Raw genomic sequence first — 23,555 nt, forward strand, 5'->3', positions numbered from 1 at the left:
AAGACAAATACACCCCTGTTCTCTGTGTCTTCTGCCTGTTGACGACCTGCTAAGAAATCATTTGCACCCAATAATTCTAACATTTTCACATAATCAGCTTTTTGAAATGTCTTAATATTTACATGGTGCACCTCACGCTGTCATCCAGCTGTTCTTTATTTTCACATTTATGAGGATGGATAAAAAACTAAACATATGTCCTCTGATATAGATCCTGACAAACGAAAATTCTGGAACAACTTGTTTGAAGCCTGCCATCTAGTGGACCAATATCCAGAAAACAGGAAAGCATATAAATTAGGATAGAGGACCAAACATAATAAAATTGAAAGATGACAAAATAAAATGTCTGGTGTTTGAGCTGTCCCGTGATACACTGGGCCTAACTTCTGTCTCTTCTTACATCTAAGTAGGTGGTCGATGGGTACTACAGATGTTTACACATTTGTTGAACACCTTGTGTGTCTTGACTCCAGTGTTGATTGCATGAACAAAATGTTCAGGGCGTTGGAGATAGAAATGTATTGAATAGAACAATATTATTTTAACATATGATCTTAAAAATCATGTGTCACATCTACCAATCCATCCAAGGACCAATTAATCAAAATAGTGGCTTAACCATAAATCTAACTAAATATTTGTTAATTATCTGAACAACCTGCTATGTTATGCTGTATATAACACTCATCAACCAAATCAGATTATAGGAACATTTTATTCAAAAGGTTAGAGATAGAAAATGGATAAAAAGTCACTCCACAACTGGTTGAAAATATAAAATAGGATTTAAAAAAAACACAATGTGGCACACAGAGCTTAGACAGTAATAGTCAAACATTGCACAGTATTTCCTTTGGCGTCCTCTATAATATATTAAATCATCTAAATAGTATTGCTATCAGTTATCATACATCTATAAACATATGCAGAAACAAAAACAAAGTACAGTAGTACATAGTTACAAAAAGACGCATCTATCTAAGGGAGTGTTTGGATATCGACCAGTCTGAATAGCAAGAGGGGCCACTTCACATCTACATTCTGCAAAAGAGCATCTATATAAATTAGATAAAACTGAACTACCTAAAGTTATGTCTCAAAAGAGCATCGATATTGATTAAATAAAACTGAACTATGTAAAGTTGTCTCAAGAGCATTTAAAAGGCAGTATGTGTGCAATTTGCTAACTTTCAAATGAGCTTCATAAGGAAAGAAATGTGTTGATCTATTCTGACATTAAAACCTTTGATCATAAATAAATTATTTGTACTGTGTATATCAAAACGTTTTTCAGCTGGTAGTCTTTTTGAAGATCAATGACTGTGGGATATTACCAGGGGTGAGTAACAGTTTTATAATTGAACATCTCTTAACTTACTTTCTACAAAGTAGGCTACTGACCTTGAGATACTGAGGAAGGTGAGGATTGTCTAGTTGTTTAACTCATTTGGGAGGTTATACAAAATATAGCTTAAAACACTGTCCTGAAACGGGTCACTGGAACAAATCAGGTGCAAAATGATATAGGTCAGTATTTCATTATACAAAACATTTTAACTTGCCAATCCCATTATCATAAGAGGTGTAATCATAATGCTGACAATGATCAACCGTTAGAAAGGTTGAAGAAAATCACAAGTACAGTAGTTGTACAGTAAGGCTGAGGGTTTAAAGGGATAGTTTAGGATTTTACACAGCTTATTGTTAGGCTCCTCACTCTGCCAGTAGTCTTTGGGCCAAGAGAAACAGTAATGCATGGTTCAGTTCCCTTTAAACAGCAACTTCAAAACGTCACATAACTTAAGCCAACAGTAGCTAACGCTCAATAGAAGTGAATGGGACATTGCATTTAGAAAACACTTTGAAAAAGATTCCACCGGAGCAGACCAGCAAAAAACATGCCCCTGAGTTTGATTGATTATTAATGCTCATGGCAAGCCCGCACAGGGCAAAATCATAGTGTCTAGCCAACCTTAGTAACAAAGACATAATTTCATTGTTCTGCTGTGTCCATTGATGTGTTGTTTTGATTTAAAACTTGGAGCTCGGCCAAGGGAGGATCTTCATTCAACTTTTTGTTTTTATGTTTCCTGATGCATACTACTACTACTACCACCACCACCACCACCACCACCACCACCACCACTACTACTACTACTACCCCTACTGGTACCAGCCCAGCAAGCTGTTCCACATGTAGACCTGCAGAGACAGAAAAAAAATAACTGTTATAGTACTAGATTATTTCCTGGTTCTGGTACTAACATATAAATGAACACAAATTTCCATACAAGTAAACCCATGTTATGTAATGATTTCTCATGACAGGAAATGACTTGATAGCACTACTACAGGGAAGTCATTGTCGCGAAACTAACATTGACTTTGATATAATACTTGTGGTATTAGATAGGCATTTTTTTCACCATATTGCGTAAGTCAACGTACTGTATAAAACATGTGGCTAACATTCCATCTGAAGAGCTAATGGGTATGCAGGCTTTTGTTACAGCCCTGCTCAAACACCCAATTCTGATTTTCATGGTCCTATAGAACAGTACAATATTGTGTGCTAATGTATTAGGAAAAAATTGAAACAATTACCAAAAACGTTTTAAAAAATCTGAAAGTAAAAAATAAAAGGCCTAATTCCCTGTTCAAATGTATACATTTCCATGCGTTCTATATTGCTAACGTTCTCTGAATCATTGTAGGAAAGAATGCAATCTCAGCAGCTTTCATGTGGTCCAAAAGTTGAGCAAATTACACCAAAATTTACCGAATGATACTTTTACAAACATAATGCACCCGCAGCGCTGGAAAGGTGTTTAGGACATGTTCTATAGTTGCCATGTCGTCTCCCAGTAGCGGCCTAAGAACAGAGCTCCCGTAAATTTGTACATTGTTGTTTTCAATTATTCCTTTTTGATAACATCGTGTTTTTATTGCATATATCTGGGGGGTTTTGAGCCACGGATTTGCAAATTGACTGACAGGTTAACACTTAGATTGGCTAGCTGGCCGACTAGTGTTTTTGTTTGAAAGATGCATCTGGACACAGTACCATCTTTTTTGTTTCTTTTGAGAACATCATTTGAGTTGGTGGCTGAAGTGTGAGAGGAGTGAGACAGTGGAACCCAGCAGAGATAAGGCAGAGGGCTCGTAGAGTGGACGACCGGCTACTATTCTGAACTTAGTGTGGTGAGATGTCTGGCGCTCAGAGCTGCTAAGGCATCACCCGAGTGGGTGCTACAGAGTGCAAGAGGAGAAGTCCAGTGGCTATATACGACTCAGGTTGGTTCCCAGACTTGCCCTCTACAAGATCTTCAGCAGACTCCATTATCGTTATCTACCATCCTCTGTCTAGCTCCCGTCGCTCAAGCCATGAACTGACCCTCCATCTTCAGAGGATGCAGCTTTGAAAGACTTGACCTTTGCTTGTTTGTTTTTTTGCTCATTAAGCTCTTTGAAATTCTATGGAAAGCGTTAAAGAAATGTAATAAATGATTATTAATTAATACATAGTTAACTAGCGAGCTAACTTTGGATCTATCTAGCTAGGCCTAATGTTTAGAATTTGACATCCAACCGCTAATGTATAGTCTATCAACATTTAATACCATGCTGCTGCACTGAGCCTGCTTCAGCACTTAAGGGTCTATCAGAGTATCAAATGTGTACGCACAGCAGTGTTCTAAAATATTGGAGCATTGGGATCGAATTCAAGCAATTTCTATAACTGTCTAAACATTCAAATGAATAGAGGACGCGTACTGGGAGATGCGTTGTTGGGAATTGTGGGGAGGTTCGTGGTCGGACTGTGCGTTGCCCGAAGATGTTTGTCTCAGAACTGCGTAGCTGTGTCACAATGGGACGCAGGACTATGTCTCAGCGTCTGGATTATGATTCCGCTTTACTCTCCCGCTCCGGTCAGCCGCACTTGAAGAGAATCACACATGATATAAACGTTGGCCTACACCAAAGAGACAAAACTCCCGGTACAGTCACTGGAAGGATATTTCCCACTGATTTGTATAAAAAATGTCAAGAGTTGAGAGATGTTTGATAGAACCAGTACAGGAAGATCTTCATATTGGATATTATTATTATGGTATTACGCACTACTACCGGCGGGAAAAGCAATATACATGCAACCCTACCCTGCAGTCCAATCAAAAGTTGACCACTTTAACCCATCCCCTCCGAAAGACACGCATACATATACAGGTTGGACAGGTAGGAGCCTGCCACACTGGGTGCCCAAGGAGCAGTTGTGTGTGTGTGGGGGTGGGGGGTTTAAACGTGCCTTGCTCAAGGGCATGCAGGCAATGGCATCTAGGCAACCCTCACTTCCCGCCAGACTCGGGATTCGAACTGGCAACCTTCTTGTTGTTGGCTCACCTCTCTAACCATGAGGCTACCTGCAGCCAGAGAGGTGCACCCTTCCTGGAGAGCCTGCATTACTAGGTCGATGCGTGCAGCAGATGAGCAAGCCCCTATTCCATCTCCCCGTTCCAAAAAACTATTTCATATATGGCCCCCAGATAAGGGACGTAGCAGATATTACACTGACAGGAACAGATTTTTTAAGAGATACTACACTTGATCTTAGCCAAAAGGCAGAGAAGCCAAAAAAGTTTAAAAGGATCTTGACTGTCAAACTAAATATGGCCAGAGGAGCCAGATGGGGGCAAATACACAACCATACACATTCCAAAACATATTGGCACATACACCAGATCTGACCCACTTCTAGCTCCTGATCAGAGGTGATCATGACATTGAGTTAGACAACTTTACTGTCTAGTTCTACATGACAGATCCCAAACAATAACTTGGAATGTATTTGATTTCAAATACAAACAGGGCTCCCGTTATCTCTCTGTTTCAGAGGGGTCGGGTTAAATGAGGAAGACACATTTCAGTTGAAGGCATTCAGTTGTACAACTGACTAGGTATCCCCTTTCCCTCATTTAGAATGTTGCTGTGTGTTAGTTCACAACACAGCTTTCTATGCGAGGTGAAAATATGGCCTTTCAAAAAGACAGATCGGCAGGGTTTTCACTTTTGGTACAGTTCTGTTGGTTCTACTGCAACACACAAGCTCATTAAGTGCTTGGTAGATTTGTTATACTATTTGAACCGAGTTCTGCTATTACTGCACAACTCACAATCTACTTAAACTTAAAGATCAGACGATGATTATACCTGTTGTGGTTGAAGATTGTTGTGGGGCTGCTGTGGTGGTTGAACTCAGTGCTACCTGAAAATATATCATAAGTAAAATACACTTGTCATGCTTGAATAACAATTATTTCTGCACTACAAAGATGGTTCTCTATCTTAGTGTTTCCCAAACTTGTTCATGGGGACCCCAAGGGGTGTACGTTTTGGTTTTTGCCCGAGCACTACACAGCTTATTTAAATAAGCTTGATGAAAGTTGATTCTTTTAATCAGCTATGTAGTGCTAGAGGGAAAAAAGAGAGCCAACATGTGTACCCCCCGGGGTCCCCCGGTTGAAGTTTGGGAAACCCTGCATTATCTTCTTCCAGATTAACGATCAGGTGACAATAATACCTCGTGTGGGTGTAGATGGTTGTGGGGCTGCTGTAGTGGTTGAACTCTCAGTAATGTCTGAAAATATACCATAAGAAAAAAAAGCTTAATTAGTTTGTGTTAAATAGTGCTGCAATGTTTACAATAGCAATACCAGCTTTATAACTGATGTTTCATCCCTTCAGTACAGCTAAGCAACAGTGGAACTTTAGAAACCGCTCTACTGTCACATGTACTTCCAAACCAACTTTTTTTGCATTAAAAAGATTGACAGGAAGCTTCTTACTTAGAATTTGAATTACAAATCTCTTTAGAATTGTAGATGCACAGTCCACATAATACTGTTGCTTTTCATCTTCTTTGGTTACATTCCAAATTACAACAGCAAGGCCGTTGGCGTCATTCTTCAACTGGATCCTGTCCTGATAACGTGGATCCACAGTCAACTCTGACAGCTTCTTGCTATACTCGAACACTTGGCCAATTTTCTCTGTACAAACACTGAAGTTTGACAACGGACACTGGTCATCATCAGGTATTTCTATGGATAAGGACTCCCCCACACGACAACGAAGTGTTTCCATGAAAACTGTAAATAGGAGAAAATATTCACTGCACAATTTTTACAGCAACAGCAAAAATGATTGAACATTAAATAATGTTACTCCCCAGGCTTATTTTCAAGATGCTGGTGCTATCTACATACACTTTCCCTCAGCCAACAATACAGAACAGGAAAAAAATCAAGTAAAGCAGTATTTTTATGTATTGACTAATAAAGTGTCAAGATTATTTTCAATAATTCAAAAAAAAAGAAAAAAAGGCTATAACGATGGTTAAAAATGTACCCTAAGCAACCTATAAATGGGACAATCCCGTCAGTCATGTTGACTGACTCAAATTTATGCTGGTGGAACCTCTGCTGTAGTCCAGCCATGTTACATTTTGTAAACGAGCTAGCAAATGGAAACTTGGGAAGGAACAGAAAATAAACATCCACTCGAACTATGTCCCACCAAAAAAATACTGAAATATATGGTAAAACAGATAACAGTAAAAGTGTATATGCTCTATTTGTAAAGTAATTTAGGATGATAATTATGTTGAGTGTAAGGTTTCCAAACCAGTATTGCAATTAAGGATAGAGCGTTTCACACCTTCAATTCCACTCAGCTAATTAAAATGGAGTTGGTCAGAACAGCAAACTTTACCAGCAGAAAACACAAACATGCTTCGATGTCTCCAACTTACAATAGGAGTGTAACGGTACAGTACTCATACCGAACCGGTCGGCACGGGGACCTCGGTCCAGTCTGCACTGCGTACTTGAATGAATACATTCAAAAAAGAACACTAGGCCTATGCTTACTCCGCATTGTACAGTGAGCTCCAAAAGTATTGGGATAATGACCAATTCTTTTTTGGGGGGGGAGGATCTGTACTCCAGCACTTTGGATTTGAACTGATACAATGACTAGGAGGTTAAAGGTACAGACTCAACGTATTTTCCTCCATAAATCGGGTGAACTGAATTACAGCACTTTTAGTACATAGTGCCCCCCATTTTAGGGGACCAAAAGTATTGGGACAAATTTACTTAAATGTGTATTCAATTAGTCAAGTGTAGTATTTGGTCTCATAAACCTGGCACGTAATGATGACATCAAACGTGTTACTTTACAAACTTTTTGGATGCATTTGCAGTTTGTGTTTCAAATTATTTTGTGGCCAACAGAAATTAACAGTAAATAATGTATTGTCATTTTTATTGTAAATAAAAATAGAATGTTTCTAAACACTTCTCAATGAATGTGGATGCTACCATGATTATGGATAGTCTTGAATGAATCATGAATAATGATGAGAAAGTTACACAAAATTGTCTGTAGCGATGGTGTTCTCCGTTTTGCTCTACGACCCCCACAAACATCTTGGGGGACCCCTCTGTGGAAAGGTGGGACTCTCACAAACATGTACATGTGTTTTTTCCCCTCTAAGACCATTGCCACAGGAAGCAGGAGTGCTGAGGGTGCTGCAGCACCCCCTGAAAAATCGGAATAGCATATTTTCACAAAAGTAGTTCACTGGACCTTCACTAGTCCTGTATTAGCAGACAGATATAGCCTTCTCTAGCACAGCCGCAAAAAATGACAGCGCTGCAATGTATATATCAGTGTATTGCAGAAATCGTACATGCATTGGATTGCAATGCAGGTGTGGTAAAATAATCCAGTCCAGTTTAATGAATTATAGTGTAGGTTAATTCGAGGCCGAGTGGCGCAGTGTTTAAGACACTGCATCGCAGTGCTAGAGGCGTCAATCCCAGGCTGTATCACAACCAACCGTGATCGGGAGTCCCATAGGGCGGCGCACAATTGGCCCAGCGTCATCCGGGTTAGGGAAGGGTTTGGCCGTCATTGTAAATAAACGTGAATAATTTACAATGACGGCCTACCCCGGCCGAACTTGGACGACACTGGGCCAATTGTGCGCCGCCCTATGGGACTCCCAATCACAGCCGTATGTGATTCAGCCTGGATTTGAAACAGGGTAGTGACACCCCTTGCACTGAGATACAGTGCCTTAGACCGCTGCGCCACCCGGGAGCCCAGAAGATCACAGTGGCCTCCATCATTCTTAAACGGACAAAGTTTGAGCTGGCCACCCAGACAAACTGAGCAATCGGGGGAGAAGGGCCTTGGTCAGGGCGGTGACCAAGCACCTGATGGTCACCCTGACAGAGCTTCAGAGTTCTCTGTGGATATGGGAGAACCTTCCAGAAGGACAACCATCTCTGCAGCACTCCACCAATCAGGCCTTTATGGTAGAGTGACCAGAGGGAAGCCACTCCTCAGTAAAAGGCACATGACAGCCCACTTGGAGTTTGGCAAAAGGCACCTAAAGGACTCTGACAATGAGAAACATTCTCTGGTCTGATGAAACCAAGATTGATCTCTTTAGTCTGAAAGCAAAGCGTCACATCTGGAGGAAACCTGGTACCATCCCTATGGTACCCCCTGTATATAACCTCACCACTGTTATTTTACTGCTGCTCTTTAATGATTTGTTACTTTTATTTCTTATACATTTACCTCACACTTACGTTTCTTACAACTGCATTGTTGGTAAAGGTCTTGTAAATAAGCATTTCAATGTAAGGTCTACACACCTGTTGTATTCGGCGCATGTGACAATTTGATTTAATTAATTAAAAACCAACCTGAGTTCGACTGGCTGAAAGACAGGAACCAGATGACTGCAACACTCAGACAACTAAAAAGAAATTGACAACTTGTTATCGACAAACGTTCATAACCAAGAGACTGTTAAGAGATGGCCATTATTAATATAAAAGGTCATCAGACCTGTTTGAAACTTCATAACCAGAGCCATATAACTAAAGTTAGCTATTAATAGATGGCTCTGATCGTTGCTAGCCCATTTGGTCTCTGGCTTCGTATTTAACTTATCTAACGTTAACGTTACTTCATCATGGTCAAATTAGCTGACGTTACACAGATATTATAGCTAGTGATCTATGTCGTCAGATTTAACGTTAATGTAAGTTATCACAGACGCCGGTCAATGAAGAAAAAAAAGCGACGTAGCCATGTTAACTAGATACAAGCCGAGACGGTAGCTAGCGTTGACTGCTTGCTAGCTAGCTAGCTTGCCTGAGAGAGCAAACTCGCAGAAAAAGTATAGTTAACCTTGACTAAACAGTAGATATCGGTCAGAATTGTTGACACATACATCGACGAACAAGTAGAAGACTCACCTGCGGAAATTCATCTTGATTAATTAGTTACAGCTGAAGACTAATTTTAATCCTGGAAATCTATAACCTGACTCGAACAGCACTAGCGGTATACTGGAAGCAATGACTATAGCTACAGGATTTTAACATTGCCGGGGACAACCAACTTCCCGCGGTACCGCAGTCAAGTAGACTACCGCCTCCTTTATGTTAATATTCGCTCTAGTTCTACCAATAGCGAAGCAGCGCAGAGCCAACCGCCATATACAATCCACAGAAGACGCAGATCAATGCAGGGGGAAAATTCCTGTTAACATGAGTACATAGTGCTTTCTAGAAAGCAGCTAAAACCCAGTGCACTCAGGCAGGTTTTAGCCACAGATAAAAAGGGAAACCGTTTAGATTTAGTTATACAAAATGTGTTTATCTAGTTAACGTTAGTTGCCTATCATCTACATCAGCGTTAAACTCATGCATATTATTTGTAATCTTACATCTGGCTCAATAAACTGAGGTATCATGACGAAACGAAGCAAACTCTTTAAATAAACATTTTGCTTAGTTAAAATAAATACGTCTACGTACCAACGCCATTGCCAGACCACCACACTTCTTCACTGCATGCTGTTTCTGAACTGCTGTGGCGGGAAACTGGAGGGTGTTGTTTAGTGGTAGGCGGAGTCAGAGGTAGCGTTCGTTTTGTGCCCCGGTTCATATATCATTGAGTGCATCCTTTTTCCTCCCCCCATCCTGATACACCCAAGCGTCCAACCGCAATAAGCTCGATGCGCCGCCAGGGCCAACGACTTGTATTTTCAAAGAAAACATTTCCATCTAGGACACAGGTGTCAAACTCATTCCACGGAGGGCCGAGTGTCTGCGGGTTTTCGCTCCTCCCTTGTACTTGATTGATGAATTAACATCACTAATTAGTTAGGAACTCCCCACACCTGGTTGTCTAGGGCTTTATTGAAAGGAAAAACCAAAAACCTGCAGACACTAGGCCCTCCGTGGAATGAGTTTGACACCCCTGATCTAGGACATCTACTCGAAACGGTGCCTGAGGAAGGCCCGCATCATCATCAAGGACCCCACATACACCAGCCAGGAGCTGTTCACTCCCTTAGGCTACTACTGTCCTGCAGACTGTATCGGAACAAGAGGTCCGATACCAACAGCTTTAGACAATTTCTGTCTACAAGCCGTCAGACTGCTGAACACTTGAACTGGATCTGCTCTGATTCTCTTTACCTTAACACACACCCACCCAGACATCCACAAGCACACACATTAAATCAAATCAAAGTTTATTTGTCACGTGCGCCGAGGTGTCACAAAATTGGTCACAACAGGTGTAGGTAGACCTTACAGTGAAATTTTTAAGTAAAAAAAAAGGTATTAGGTGAACAATAGATAAGTAAAGAAATAAAAACAACAGTAAAAAAGACAGTGAAAAATAACAGTAGTGAGGCTATATATAGTAGAGAGGCTATATACAGACACCGGTTAGTCGGGCTGATTAAGGTAGTATGTACATGTAGGTATGGTTAAAGGGACTATGTATATATGATAAACAGAGAGTAGCAGTAGCGTAAAAGAGGGGTTGGTGTGTGGCACTCAATGCAAATAGTCCGGGTAGCCATTTGATTACCTGTGCATGAGTCTTATGGCTTGGGGGTAAAAACTGTTGAGAAGCCTTTTGGTCCCAGACTTAGCGTTCCGGTACTGCTTGCCATGCGGTAGTAGAGAGAACAGTCTATGACTGGGGTGGCTGGAGTCTTTGACAATTTTTAGGGCCTTCGACTGACACCGCCTAGTGTAGAGGTCCTGGATGGCAGGCAGCTTAGCCCCAGTGATGTACTGGCACTACCCTCTGTAGTGCCTTGCGGTCGGAGGCCGAACAGTTGCCGTACCAGGTAGTGATGCAACCAGTCAGAATGCTCTCGATGTTGCAGCTGTAGAACCTTTTGAGGATCTAAGGACCCATGCCAAATCTTTTTAGTTTCCTGAAGAGGGCTTTGTTGTGCCCTCTTCACAACTGTCTTTGTGTGTTTGACCATTCTAGTTTGTTGGTGATGTGGACACCAAGGAACTTGAAGCTCACAACCTGCACCACTACAGCCCCGTCGATGAGAATGGGGGCGGGCTCGGTCCTCCTTTTCCTGTAGTCCACAATCATCTCCTTAGTCTTGGTTACGTTGAGGGATAGGTTGTTATTCTGGCACCACCCGGCCAGGTCTCTGACACTCATGAACATACAAGTATCTTATATCATTTAAAAGCTTAAATTCTTGTTAAAACTTCTTATGGATCAAATCCCTTCAGTGAGATCAATTTGACAACATCCGGTGAAATGGCAGAGCGCCAAATTCAAATTAATTTACTATAAATATTAAACTCTCATGAAATCACACATGCAATACAACAAATTAAAGCTACACTTGTTGTTAATCCAGCCACGGTGTCAGATTTCAAAAATGCTTTACGGCGAAAGCAAACCATGCTATTATCTGAGGACAGCACCTCATCAAACAAAGACAGACAATCATAATTCAACCCGCCAGCCGCGACACAAAACTCAGAAATAAAGATATAATTCATGCCTTACCTTTGACGAGCTTCTTCTGTTGGCACTCCAATATGTCCCATAAACATCACAAATGGTCCTTTTGTTCGATTAATTCCGTCGTTATATATCCAAAATGTCCATTTATTTGGCGCGTTTGATCCAGAAAAACACTGGTTCCAACTCACGCTACATGACTACAAAATCTCTCATAAATTACCTGTAATCTTTGTTCAAACATTTCAAACAACTTTCGTAATACAACTTTAGGTATATTTTAACGTAAATAATCAATAAAATTTAAGACGGGATAAACAGCGTTCAATACCGGACTAAAACAAAGAAAGCATGTTCTAGGTCACCCGCACCAAATCATTAGTGACACAGGAAAATAACAGGGCTACTTCTTAATTTCTCTAAAGAAAAACATCAACCAATTTCTAAAGACTGTTGACATCTAGTGGAAGCTATAGGAACTGCAAGGATATTTCTATTAAAACGACCTTGCCATAGAAAACCAATGGAAAACAGATTAACATCAACATTTTGTTCCCTGGATGGATTGTGCTCGGGGTTTCGTCTGCCAAATCAGTTCTGTTATACTCACAGACTTTATTCAAACAGTTTTAGAAACTTTAGAGTGTCTGTCCAAATCTACCAATTATATGCATATCCAAGCTTCTGGGCCTGTGTAACAGGCAGTTTACTTTGGGCACACATTTCATCCAGACGTGAAAATAGCGCCCCCAAGCCATAATCTAACTGCGTTGTCCGATTTACAATAGGCTTTACAGCGAAAGCATACCATGCGATAGTCTGAGGACGGCGCCCCACATCAACATGTTTTTCAACCAGCACAGGCTTCACAAAATTAAATAAATCACAGGCTTTTGAAAATATTCCTCTGTTCGCAATCCCAAGGGATACAACATGAATGGTCGTTTTTGTTAGATAAAATCCGTCTTTATATCCCAAAAAGTCTGTTTAGTTGGCGCCATCGATTTCAGTAACGTACGCTAACCCCATTCTGTACAAATATGCACAACCGCGATATTCAAACGAGGCTGCAAAGAAAACTAACTGTGATTGTTTTTGTGGACTGTGGCGACTGTGTTGTCATCAAAATCTGGGGTGTGAACTACGTTTCTATTCAAGCGTTGATTGACATGGTAATGGCTCTATAGTATTGGAGAAAAGTTGAAAAAACGGACGCCTCCGATGCTGTACGTTACATCGTGGCGTGTCATGGCGTAACGTACAGCACGCATAAAGCAACTAATTCTGTCTTACAGCCTCTCTCCACCAGGTCTAGCACTTCTCTCACTGTTTAAAAACAAGATAGGGACAAGGTAAGGGGGGATACCTAGTCATTTTTTGCATCATCATTACAAGCTATCATGACTCTCCAAAGCCGCTGTTTACTTCTGAAGATCACTTTAGCACCGCCCTAAAAACCCGATTCAAATTCAACACAAACCTTCAAATAGGTATGTAATGACACATTATATAAACTCTTTATAGTGTTTTATTTAAATTTTAGAGGTGATAAGTTGGACAGATAGAGTGAAAAAAAGTGGTTTCCCCACACAACATCACTCCTTCTCACTATCACGCAATAGGTTTCGCTTCCCCACCTGCCATTTTTAAAAAGACCTGACGGAGCTCATTGCCTTCTTGAATCATGCAGAGATGGGCATCGTGAAGGTCTCGTCATTGATTTTGTCAGAAAGGGGAGAAATTGTGCTTTACAACGGTATTGATATTACAGTTTATCTGGAAGTATTACGTTTTTTTTGGCGCTAAAATAAGGTCAATTGTACGGACCAGCGCGATGTAGTGAGTTAGTTTACGTTAATCCACTTGTTCAACATGCAGACAAACGAGTCCAAAAAGCTACCGCTAAACTTTGTTCAAACAAGTCAATCTACATTTCTAATTAATCATTTAATTAATCATCCGGTATCCTAAAATGTAAATAAACTATAATATTTCATATGTAAAGAAGTATGTTCAATAGAAAAGTAAAATTAGTAAGCGCGTGTCCTCTTCGTGGCGCGCGAACAGACGGATGTTTTCTCAGACGGATAGTTTTTGTAGGACTCTACCGACCCGTAGCATTCAAGTCTGTAGCCATGAAATGCTTTGAAAGGCTGGTCATGGCTCACATCAACAGCATTATCCCAGAAACCCTAGACCTACTCCAATTTGCATACCGCACCAACAGATCCACAGATGATGCCATCTCTATTGCACTCCACACTCCCCTTTCTCACCTGGACAAAAGGAACACCTAAGTGCGAATGCTATTCATTGACTACAGCTCAGCGTTCAACACCATAGTGCCCTCAAAGCTCATCACTAAGCTAAGGACCCTGGGACTAAACACCTCCTTCTGCAACTGGATCCTGGACTTCCTGACGGGCCGCCCCCAAGTGGTAAGGGTAGGTAACAACACATCCGACACATTGATCATCAACACGGGGGCCCCTCACGGGTGCATGCTCAGTCCCCTCCTGTACTCCCTGTTCACTCATGACTGCACGGCCAGGCACGACTCCAACACCATCATTAAGTTTTCTGATGTCACAACAGTGGTAGGCCTGATCACCGACAACGACGAGACAGCCTTTAGGGAGGAGGTCACAGACCTGACCATGTGGTGCAAGGACAACAACCTCTCCCTCAATGTGATCAAGACAAAGGAGATGCTTGTGGACTACAGGAAAAAGAGGACCGAGCACACCCCCATTCTCATCGACGGGGCTGTAGTGGAGCAGCTTGAGAGCTTCAAGTTTCTTGGCGTCCACATCAACAACAAACTAATATGGTCCAAGCACACCAAGATAGTCGTGAAGAGGGCACGACAAAACCTATTCCCCCTTTGGCGTGGGTCCTCAGATCCTCAAAAAGATTTTACAGCTGCACCATCGAGAGCATCCTGACGGCTTGCATCACTGCCTGGTATGGCAACTGCTCGGCCTCCGACCGCAAGGCACTACAGAGGGTAGTGCGTACGGCCCAGTACATCACCGGGGCCAAGCTTCCTGCCATCCAGGACCTCTATACCAGGCGGTGTCAGAGGAAGGCCCTAAGAATTGTCAAAGACTCCAGCCACTCTAGTCATAGACTGTTCTCTCTACTACCGCACAGCAAGCGGTACCAGAGCGCCAAGTCTAGGTCCACGAGGCTTCTAAACAGCTTCTACCCCCAAGCCATAAGACTCCTGAACAGCTAATCAAATGGCTATCCAGATAATTTGCACACACACCCCCCTCCCCCACACGCTGCTACTACTCTGTTATTATCTATGCATAGCCACTTTAACAACCCTACCTGCATGTACATAATTATCTCAATTATCTCGACACCGGTGCCCCCGCACATTGACACATTGACTCGTTACCTGTACCCCCTGGTCGCAGTTGCAAATGAGAACTTGTTCTCAACTAGCCTACCTGGTTAAATAAAGGTGAAATAAAAAAATATATAAAAAATATAGCCCCGCTATTGTTATTTACTGCTGCTCTTTAATTATGTGTTATTCTTACCTCTTTTTTTTTTAATAATTTTTTATTTTTAGGTATTTTCTAAAAACTGCGTCGTTGGTTAAGGGCTTGTACGTAAGCATTTCACTCTACACCTGTTGTATTCGGCGCATGTGACAAATACAATTTGATTTGATCTAGGATCAGTCGTGATGTATCATATGCAGAAGCCCTAAAACAGATTGGTAGAACTACTGTGCGGAATGATGGAGCTTACATGGATGTACCTGTAGTAAGTGGACCTACTGTCAGACTGATGGAGTTTACATGGATGTACCTGTAGTAAGTGGACCTATTGTTGGGGCTGGTGCATCTGGTGTTCCTGGCATGGTTTCGAGGCCTGTTTAGAAATCTTGTGCTCATGAATGTGTGGTGTCAAAGGACACTGAAAATGAATAAAGTTAACTTCATAGCTTTTATTGTTAAGGTTGCCAATACGCCTCGGGTTGTGGAAAGCACAAATGCTATATTGAAGGTTATTGTGGAGAAGGCAAAAGAGATAATGCGGGTAACAGATGTTACTGTTGACATTCTGAACAATCCTAGGGTTGGAGTGTTTCAGCATGATATAGATAAAGATAAATGGGGTTGGGGATGGGGTATTTTTGGGGGTAGAAGTTAGGGATCTATTTGGTTTTGAATTTTATTTTCATGATAGTACAGCATTGGGCAGATCATGATTGATAGTACATTCCAGCACAGTAGGTGGTGGCATGCACTTTAAACGTTTGTTTTTGGCCCCCATGATATTATAGAAGAAGAAGATGTGGAGAAGGCGTATGATATGATGTGGAAGGAGGGAGTGTTAATCAAGCTTGATATTATGGGGATGGAGGAAGAATGTACAACTGAATAAAGGATTTCCTGTTTGGAAGGTCTATCCAGGTGAGGGTGAAAAAGTCACTATCAGGCAGCTACCTGGTGGATAATGGTACACCACAGGGGAGCGTGATTAGTCCTATGTTGTTCTCAATCATGATCAATTATGTTTACTCTCAGGTACAGCTGGATATTGGGAGGTCGTTACTTGCAGATGATGGTGCCTTATGGAAGAAGGCAAGAAATATGCCATACATAGTCAGGAAGGTACAGGAAGCAATAGATGAAGTAGAGCGGTGGCCATTAATGTGGGGATTCAGGTTCTCTACAGAAAACTCAGACAGTGTTCTTTACCAGGAAGAAGGTGGGAGATGAGGTATGCTTGAGGTTGTACGGGAGAGAACTGGAGAGTGTGGGGGCCTTCAGGTTCCTTGGGGTATACTAGACTGACCTGGGCAGAACACATTGAGAGAGTGGTGGGAAAGTGTAAGAAGGTGCTGAATGTCTCATCCTACAGGCATGCTGGAAACATGAGCAAAGACAGAACACAAGCTTTGGGTGGGTGGGTAATACCCAGGCAAAGGAGATGGGACTGTATGGAAGGGAGTTTAGTCCAACGGTAGCCTTTCCTGTAAAACCACCATGACTACTCCCACTTCCAGTAGTTGATCTACAAGTGTTGGGAAAACATAGAGTGTTGAGCCATCTGATTTGTTTAACAGACATCTGGGGGGGTTTATTTTTCATTTCTTTAACTCAGTTAAGAACAAATTCTTATTTTCAATGACAGTCTAGGAACAGTGGGTTAACTGCCTTGTTCAGAACAACAGATTTTTACCTTGTCAGCTCAGGGATTTGATCTTGCAACCTTTCGGTTACTAGTCCAACACTCTAACCACTCGGCTACCTGCCACCTCCTGTCCTTGGATATTGTGTATCAGGATTTTGTATCCATTTACACAGATGGTTCAAAAGATGGTCAGCATTTGTAGTGCAGGAATGTGGGGTGGAAGTCAGGGAACGTATTACAGATCCCATGGCTGTATATACGGCAACATTGATGGCCATACTGTTGGTCTTGCAGTGGGTGGAGGAAGTCAACCCAGAAAGAGGAGTTATTTGCTCTGATTCATGTGCAGTGTTAATGAGTCTCCAGTCCTTTAGATCACGTAGCAGACAAGACCTGCTTTATGAGGTGCTACAAACCCATTGCACGATTAGACAGATGGGTATACAGATACGATTTACTTGGGTCCCAGCCCATGTGGGGTGGAAGGGAACGAGGCAGTTGATGTACTGGCTAAACAAGCACTAAGAAATGGGGATGTTGTAGTTTGAATGAGCAAGGCAGAGGCAAAAAGACTGGTATGGACAGTGATGGTGCAGAGATGGCAGGAGCAGTGGAATAAAGATACTAAGGGCAGGCATTTATTTCAAGTACAGAGGAAAGTCGGGGAGGGGAGTACGGCAGGAAGGGACAGAAGAGAGGAGGCTATTTTTTACAAATTCAAGATTAAGGGTGAGACACAGCCGGTTAAATAAGACTTAAATGTGACAGGAAAGCATCCAACAGGAAAGTGTGATTATTGCCAGGAAACAGAGACCGTGAAGCATGTATTGCTACAGTGTGGGCAGTATCAGAGGGAAAGAGAGAGGCTGATATCTAGTATGAGGGAGAAGGGGATACGGGAAATTATTTTAAAGAGTGAATTGAGTAGAACGTCATTAGATATAGTCTCAAATATTTTTTTTTTTTTAAGAGCAACGGGACTGTCAGATAGGATTTAGTTTCTCTCTGTCTCACACTCCAGTACAGTAGGTGGCGGTAATGCACCACAACGTTGGATGCCAACAGCATATAATCTCCACCGAAGAAGAAGTAGTAGTAGTAGGTAGCGATAATGCAACTTTTATTGGATGCCATCCACTGTTAAACCTCACCGAAGAAGAAGTGAGGTATCGCTTGAAAGCTGTCAGGGGGGAAAGAAGCGAAAATACATCAACAAAACGATCTAGCCACTTCGTAAGTAACTGGCCGCTTAATTATCATCGACAGTTATATTTCTGGTATAATGACTACAGTACTAGCTAGCTGAATCACGGGGGGCATGGATTACATACAAAAATGGTACGAATACAGACTTGATTACATAGCTAGCTAGCGTTACCAGTACTAGCTAGTACAGCCGGGTTTGCAAACGTAGCTAGCTAACGTTACTGTTATGTGTTTAGCTATGATGCCAATAGTGTTATTTATTATTATTGCTCTGTTATTTAAGATAGCCTAGGTAGTTAACTATAACTAGTATTATTCGAGGTGTTCGGATAAAATAGCTAACGTAGCTAGCTAATCTAACCTAGCTTGCTGATTTATTCACACTAACGTTAGCTAGTTTTGATCATGGTTTTGAAGCCGACAACAAATTAAGTCTTCTCTCCCTGCTCTGCGGATAAGAGGGCCGAGGTTCAACCCTCATGCTGACACAACGACGTATCAGGGCTTTAAAATAATAGGACAATCATCTCGCAAGATATAACATTGGTTTGATGAAAGACTACTGCGTGCATCTGTTTACAACTGTGTGTTCACTTAGCCCTATAAATAGTATGCGAAATTCATTATATTAATAACAAATATTTACATTTGGATGTAATTGTTTATTTATGTTATGCTTTAATAGACATTCATTACACACACAAAAAGACTATATGTAAATGTTTATTAGTATCATGAATTTGGTCATGACTCTCAGTTCCATTACACATAAGTTATTGGACGAAGGTGTCTTCTGTATGGTGGAGTACATTTAAAAAAAACAATATTTATAATAAAACGTTAAATTGAGACACCTTTTTTGGGGTGGGAGGGGTAGTGTTCCCACACGGCCATATCTCCATGTTAGACTGCGTGAATATGGAAGACAGAGGAACCACCTGTGCTAATTAGCTATCTAGAATGCTCAGAACACCTGTGTGTAACGAAGGCAGCCAGAAACTTACTGAACAATACTGTTGGCTGCAACTGATAAAGCCGTTTGAAACAGTTTACAGTAAGTGTATTTTGCATTTGTGAAATAATTGATCTGATATGAACGTAGAGGGCTTTATGTTTCTAGGACTGTATCGCAAGTGACACTTAATTCAAGTTTAGATGGAGTGATAGGCTACTTTGGCTGTCAGTCAGTCTACATCTGAAAATAAAATAGAAGGTCCTTGGACCTCTAGGGGTAACGATAGGCTCCTTAAGAGTACATCATGGGCTAGAATTTGGCATACTGTTTATAGGACTAGTGTTCTGTGCAGCCATCAAGTCAGCAACATCAGATTGTTTTTATATTTAGCTAGTGAGTTGGTACATTCTTTGGTTACCTGACATTGATATGGAATAAGCTATATCTTAATGAGCAAAGATTATTTTGTTTTAAAATTTCAACTCTATTGGACTCTACCTGTCCATTCATTGGATGCACCGCACAGGTACATAAAACCTATTTTTAAGGTTGTCTGATATGAGTCTTACTGTTAGCCAGTTTAGCCTAATGGCCCAAGAGAAACTAATAGCTCTCACCCCATGCTGCCCCTGCAGCCCTGAGTGAACAGGTGTAATAGAGGAGCTTAAACCCCAGCTCCTAAGCCCTGGGTAATCCCCTTAAATTAACTAGGGAAAGACTTTAAATAAACTGCATGCCAAGATGCAAAAGGGATTTTCCTTATGTTTACCTGGGTTTTAATCTAATACTATTTGATGCCATGTGTTACTGACTGTCCTCCATTGTTGACAGATCAAGACTGGTGTGTGAGAGATCGTTAATAGAAAGAAATACTTCTAATGGTACGTCCCCTCTCAGCTTGTAGGGCTTAACAGGCTTACTTTGTTGTGCAGATTGATAGATTTGTGAAGATGAATCAACTCTCATTATGATTTTTCAGTTAGATTCTAGCCTATATGATTAGGCAATTTTTGAATGACCTCTGTTGGGGAACGTAGCCTAAACTAAAACCTATATATGTGGTGGGCGGTTAGAATTGGATGTGAGATTTATTGTAGTCTATACGTGTCCTGCCGCTGTATGCCTAACTGTGCCATTACTCACATGGATAGCCTAAATTGTCTTTGAGCTTTTTCACGGCTAATAGTCACTGTAACGGCATCTAGCCTACCATTAGTAATGATGGCCAATGTACCATGGACTTTGCTACTTTCACACAGTCAGCAGAACTGAGCTTTGTATGGGAGTTGGGGGCAGATATCAAACAGCAGTGTTCTGTTTGTGCCTAGCTTTCATTTAGTCAGTGCTGGCAAGTACAGGATTTTGTGTTGACATTTCTGTCTCTCTATGATGTGGTTTTAATGCAGCATCGTTCAAGTAGGTAGAGTAATTAGACCTGACTGGTTCTACACACTCCCCTGCAGTTCCTCCTCTACCCCTACCTTGTTCCGATATTGTAGGTAATCACGTTTTAGGCTTCTCCATTTTCTTCGCTAGGTTTTTTGACATGTCCAGGCATGTAAGATGCTTTTGTGCAGTAATTAGGCAACATATTTTTTGAAGTAGCCTGACTAGGCTATTCTATAATACTCAGTCAAGCACAGAATATTAGTAACAGTCTGTGAATAACAGCTCTCCTGATGGGAATCAACTGGCTGGATATTGTCTCTACAAGAGGCTTGTCTTCCAAAGTTCATATCATTGCGTTGTGCAGAAAATACACGAGTTCAGGGGCCTTGCTTTAAAAAAGTTTACCATTTTCACTGTAGTGTCCAAAACGTATTTCCCTTGGCAGCAAGAGCCTCTCAGTGGATGCTGCAGTATACCCAAGTGGCGTCGGGAGCAACTGCTTGCGCGCGCGTTACCACTCCACTATGTCTCCCTGTCATGGCTTTTCTGCCATCAGCACTGATACCAACACATCTTGACCACCAAAGTCCATTTGATGTCACAAAGCTGTGCAATACTTCAAAAAATTCCTTAATTGACAACCCATAAACGTAACGTACACATACCAGGAGCTGTGCCAGGTCCGCCACGCCTGACTCATCCAGCTGTAACGCATAGAATTCACTGGCTTGTACGCGAAGCAATAATTGTTTCAAAACGTCTCCTGCCATGTCACTGATGCGTCGTGAAACAGTGTGTTGTTTGATGAGTGAATTGTCTGTGTATTTTTTGCCTTTTCTCCCAGCATTGTCCCAGCCATATCTGCGGCAGCAGGTATAGCCACTCGGTAGCTCACCATATAAGACGCTTCTAGCATCTTCTTATTAATGGTATCTGTTGCTTTTATACATGTCTTACTACTTGAAAGTCATCTTAATTCTCGCTCAAAAAACTCCCGTGGCTTATTTTTCAAATTGGCATGTTTTGTTTCTAAATGTCTGTGCAAGAGTGATGGTTTCATTGAGTTGTGAGATAGTACTTTTGTACATGTAACACACTGGGGCTGAGGAAAGCCACTACTCCCAATATAAGTGAACCCCAAATCAATGTAGTTCTCATCATATTTGTGCCTCTTCGATCGTCCAACGTCATTGTCTGTTTGGTGCTTTCCCTGGTAAGGGGGCAGTAGCTCTTCGGCTGCATCAGATTCACAACTGTCAGTGACCATGCTAGCTGGGCTAACACATGTAGAATTACTGATGCTAGCATTGGATGTGCTCGTGGAAGCAGAACAACTTGTGTCGTCGACAGGTGCAGGTGTAGTACTGCTGGTAGTAGCAGTACTACCAGTAAAGCTGGTATGTGTCTCTATGGATGCAGGCCTTATTAAATGGACTGTTTGAAAATGTGAATTATTATTAGTTTATTTCAACTTTTTAATTGATTTTTGTATTTACATGTGAATCACATTTTTATTTGGCGTACCCCTGATAGCATTGCGTGTTCCCCCGGGGTACCTGCTATTGAATATCCTCTATAATCTCTCTGTTTCATTTCTAGACTCTGTCGATCTTGGACAAGCATAGAGGAATGGGCTGTGGTCCCATTATAGTTGGATCTACCCCTACTAGTCCTGAGACCACACAAGGAGCCCAGCCCCAGGCCAGGCCCGAAACATGAGATCTTTAACCGCTGAGTAAAGAATGAGGCCTCAGCAACCCCACCCCAGAAACACCATCACCACTACTACTAACATAGTCTGTCACACACCTATTACAACTTAACCCTCAACACTTGCCCCCTGCCCCAGGACCAGCTCTTGTATCCCCTTCCCTTCCTCACCCAACCCCCTTTCACCCCCAACCTAATACACCCCACAGAGCAGTTTAGCCCACCTCGAGACTTGAGTCACCAGCCAATCAGCTCCTAGTAGGCCCTGTGCGCCTCCATCGGCGGCCCTCCCCGGCGGTGTGTTGGTGTGCGATGGCGCGGCGGGACGCTGAGGGCTGCCGCCGGGGATTGTGATGTCAGAGCCCGCCAGCCCGGGCGAGAGCCAGCACGGCGCTCCCAGATTCTTCGTGGGCTGCGAGGACGATGAGAGCGAGGGCCTGGAGGACTACGACGGCTGCAGCATGAGGACAGACATGGAGCTGTACGAGGACGATGAGGACACAGACTCGGTGAGACCGCATGAGACGAGACTACACAAGATTACATCAGGCCTCATGATGTCACATATGAATCACCCGCATGGAAGTACATTAGACAACTGGCCCTGATATGGTAACCTCCATTACTATTATAGTTGAAGTCAGAAGTTTACATACACTTAGGTTGGAGTCATTAAAACTCGTTTTTCAACCACTCCACAAATTTCTTGTTTACAAACTATAGTTTTGGCAAGTCGGTTAGGACATCTACTTTGTGCATGACCCAAGTAATTTTTCCAACAATTGTTTACAGACAGATTATTTCACTTATAATTCACTGTCTCACAATTCCAGTGGGTCAGAAGTTAACATACACTAAGTTGACTGTGCCTTTAAACAACTTGGAAAATTCCAGAAAATGATGTCATGGCTTTATAAGCTTGTGATAGGCTAATTGACATCATTTGAGTCAATTGGAAGTGTACCTGTGGGTGTATTTCAAGGTCTAACTTCAAGCTCGGTGCCTCTTTATTTGACATCATGGGAAAATCACACGAAATCAGCCAAGACCTCAGGGGAAAAAAGTCTGGTTCATCCTTGGGAGTAATTTCTGCCTGAAGGTACCACGTTCATCTGTACAAACAATAGTACGCAAGTATAAACACCATGGGACCACGCAGCTGTCATATCGCTCAGGAAGGAGACGCGTTCTGTCTCCTACAGATGAACGTACTTTGGTGCGAAAAGTGCAAATCAATTTCAGAACAACAGCAAAGGAC

The 23,555-nt window shown here is 41.9% G+C and overlaps 1 protein-coding gene, 1 long non-coding RNA gene and 1 pseudogene across 7 annotated transcripts in view; 1 reads left to right on the top strand and 2 right to left on the bottom strand.

Annotated features, from left to right (window-relative positions):
* Positions 1 to 4,433: 4,433 nt before the first annotated feature.
* On the bottom strand, positions 4,434 to 4,635 carry LOC129854643 (U2 spliceosomal RNA; annotated as a pseudogene).
* A 1,010-nt stretch (positions 4,636 to 5,645) lies between these two features.
* LOC129854570 (uncharacterized) lies at positions 5,646 to 10,009 on the bottom strand. The gene is made up of 3 exons (XR_008759331.1): positions 9,903 to 10,009; positions 8,781 to 8,833; positions 5,646 to 6,149 (listed from the first exon to the last, which is right to left on the bottom strand). It is a non-coding gene; the product is annotated as an uncharacterized LOC129854570 (long non-coding RNA).
* An 8,102-nt stretch (positions 10,010 to 18,111) lies between these two features.
* Positions 18,112 to 23,555, top strand: part of ppip5k1a (diphosphoinositol pentakisphosphate kinase 1a) — a 48,021-nt gene continuing 42,577 nt past the window's right edge. For 3 of the 6 annotated variants that reach the window (XM_055921790.1, XM_055921793.1, XM_055921796.1), the window contains exons 1-2: positions 18,112 to 18,270; positions 22,187 to 22,806. In XM_055921790.1, coding sequence (XP_055777765.1) covers positions 22,651 to 22,806 — 156 coding nt within the window. In that variant the 5' untranslated portion in view covers positions 18,112 to 18,270; positions 22,187 to 22,650. Of the gene's footprint in view, positions 18,271 to 20,029; positions 20,080 to 22,186; positions 22,807 to 23,555 lie in introns of all 6 variants that reach the window. The other 3 variants (XM_055921794.1, XM_055921795.1, XM_055921792.1) reach the window with 2 other exon arrangements.

Source organism: Salvelinus fontinalis, chromosome 4 (genome assembly GCF_029448725.1).
Source record: "Salvelinus fontinalis isolate EN_2023a chromosome 4, ASM2944872v1, whole genome shotgun sequence".
Taxonomy (NCBI): Eukaryota; Metazoa; Chordata; class Actinopteri; order Salmoniformes; family Salmonidae; genus Salvelinus; species Salvelinus fontinalis.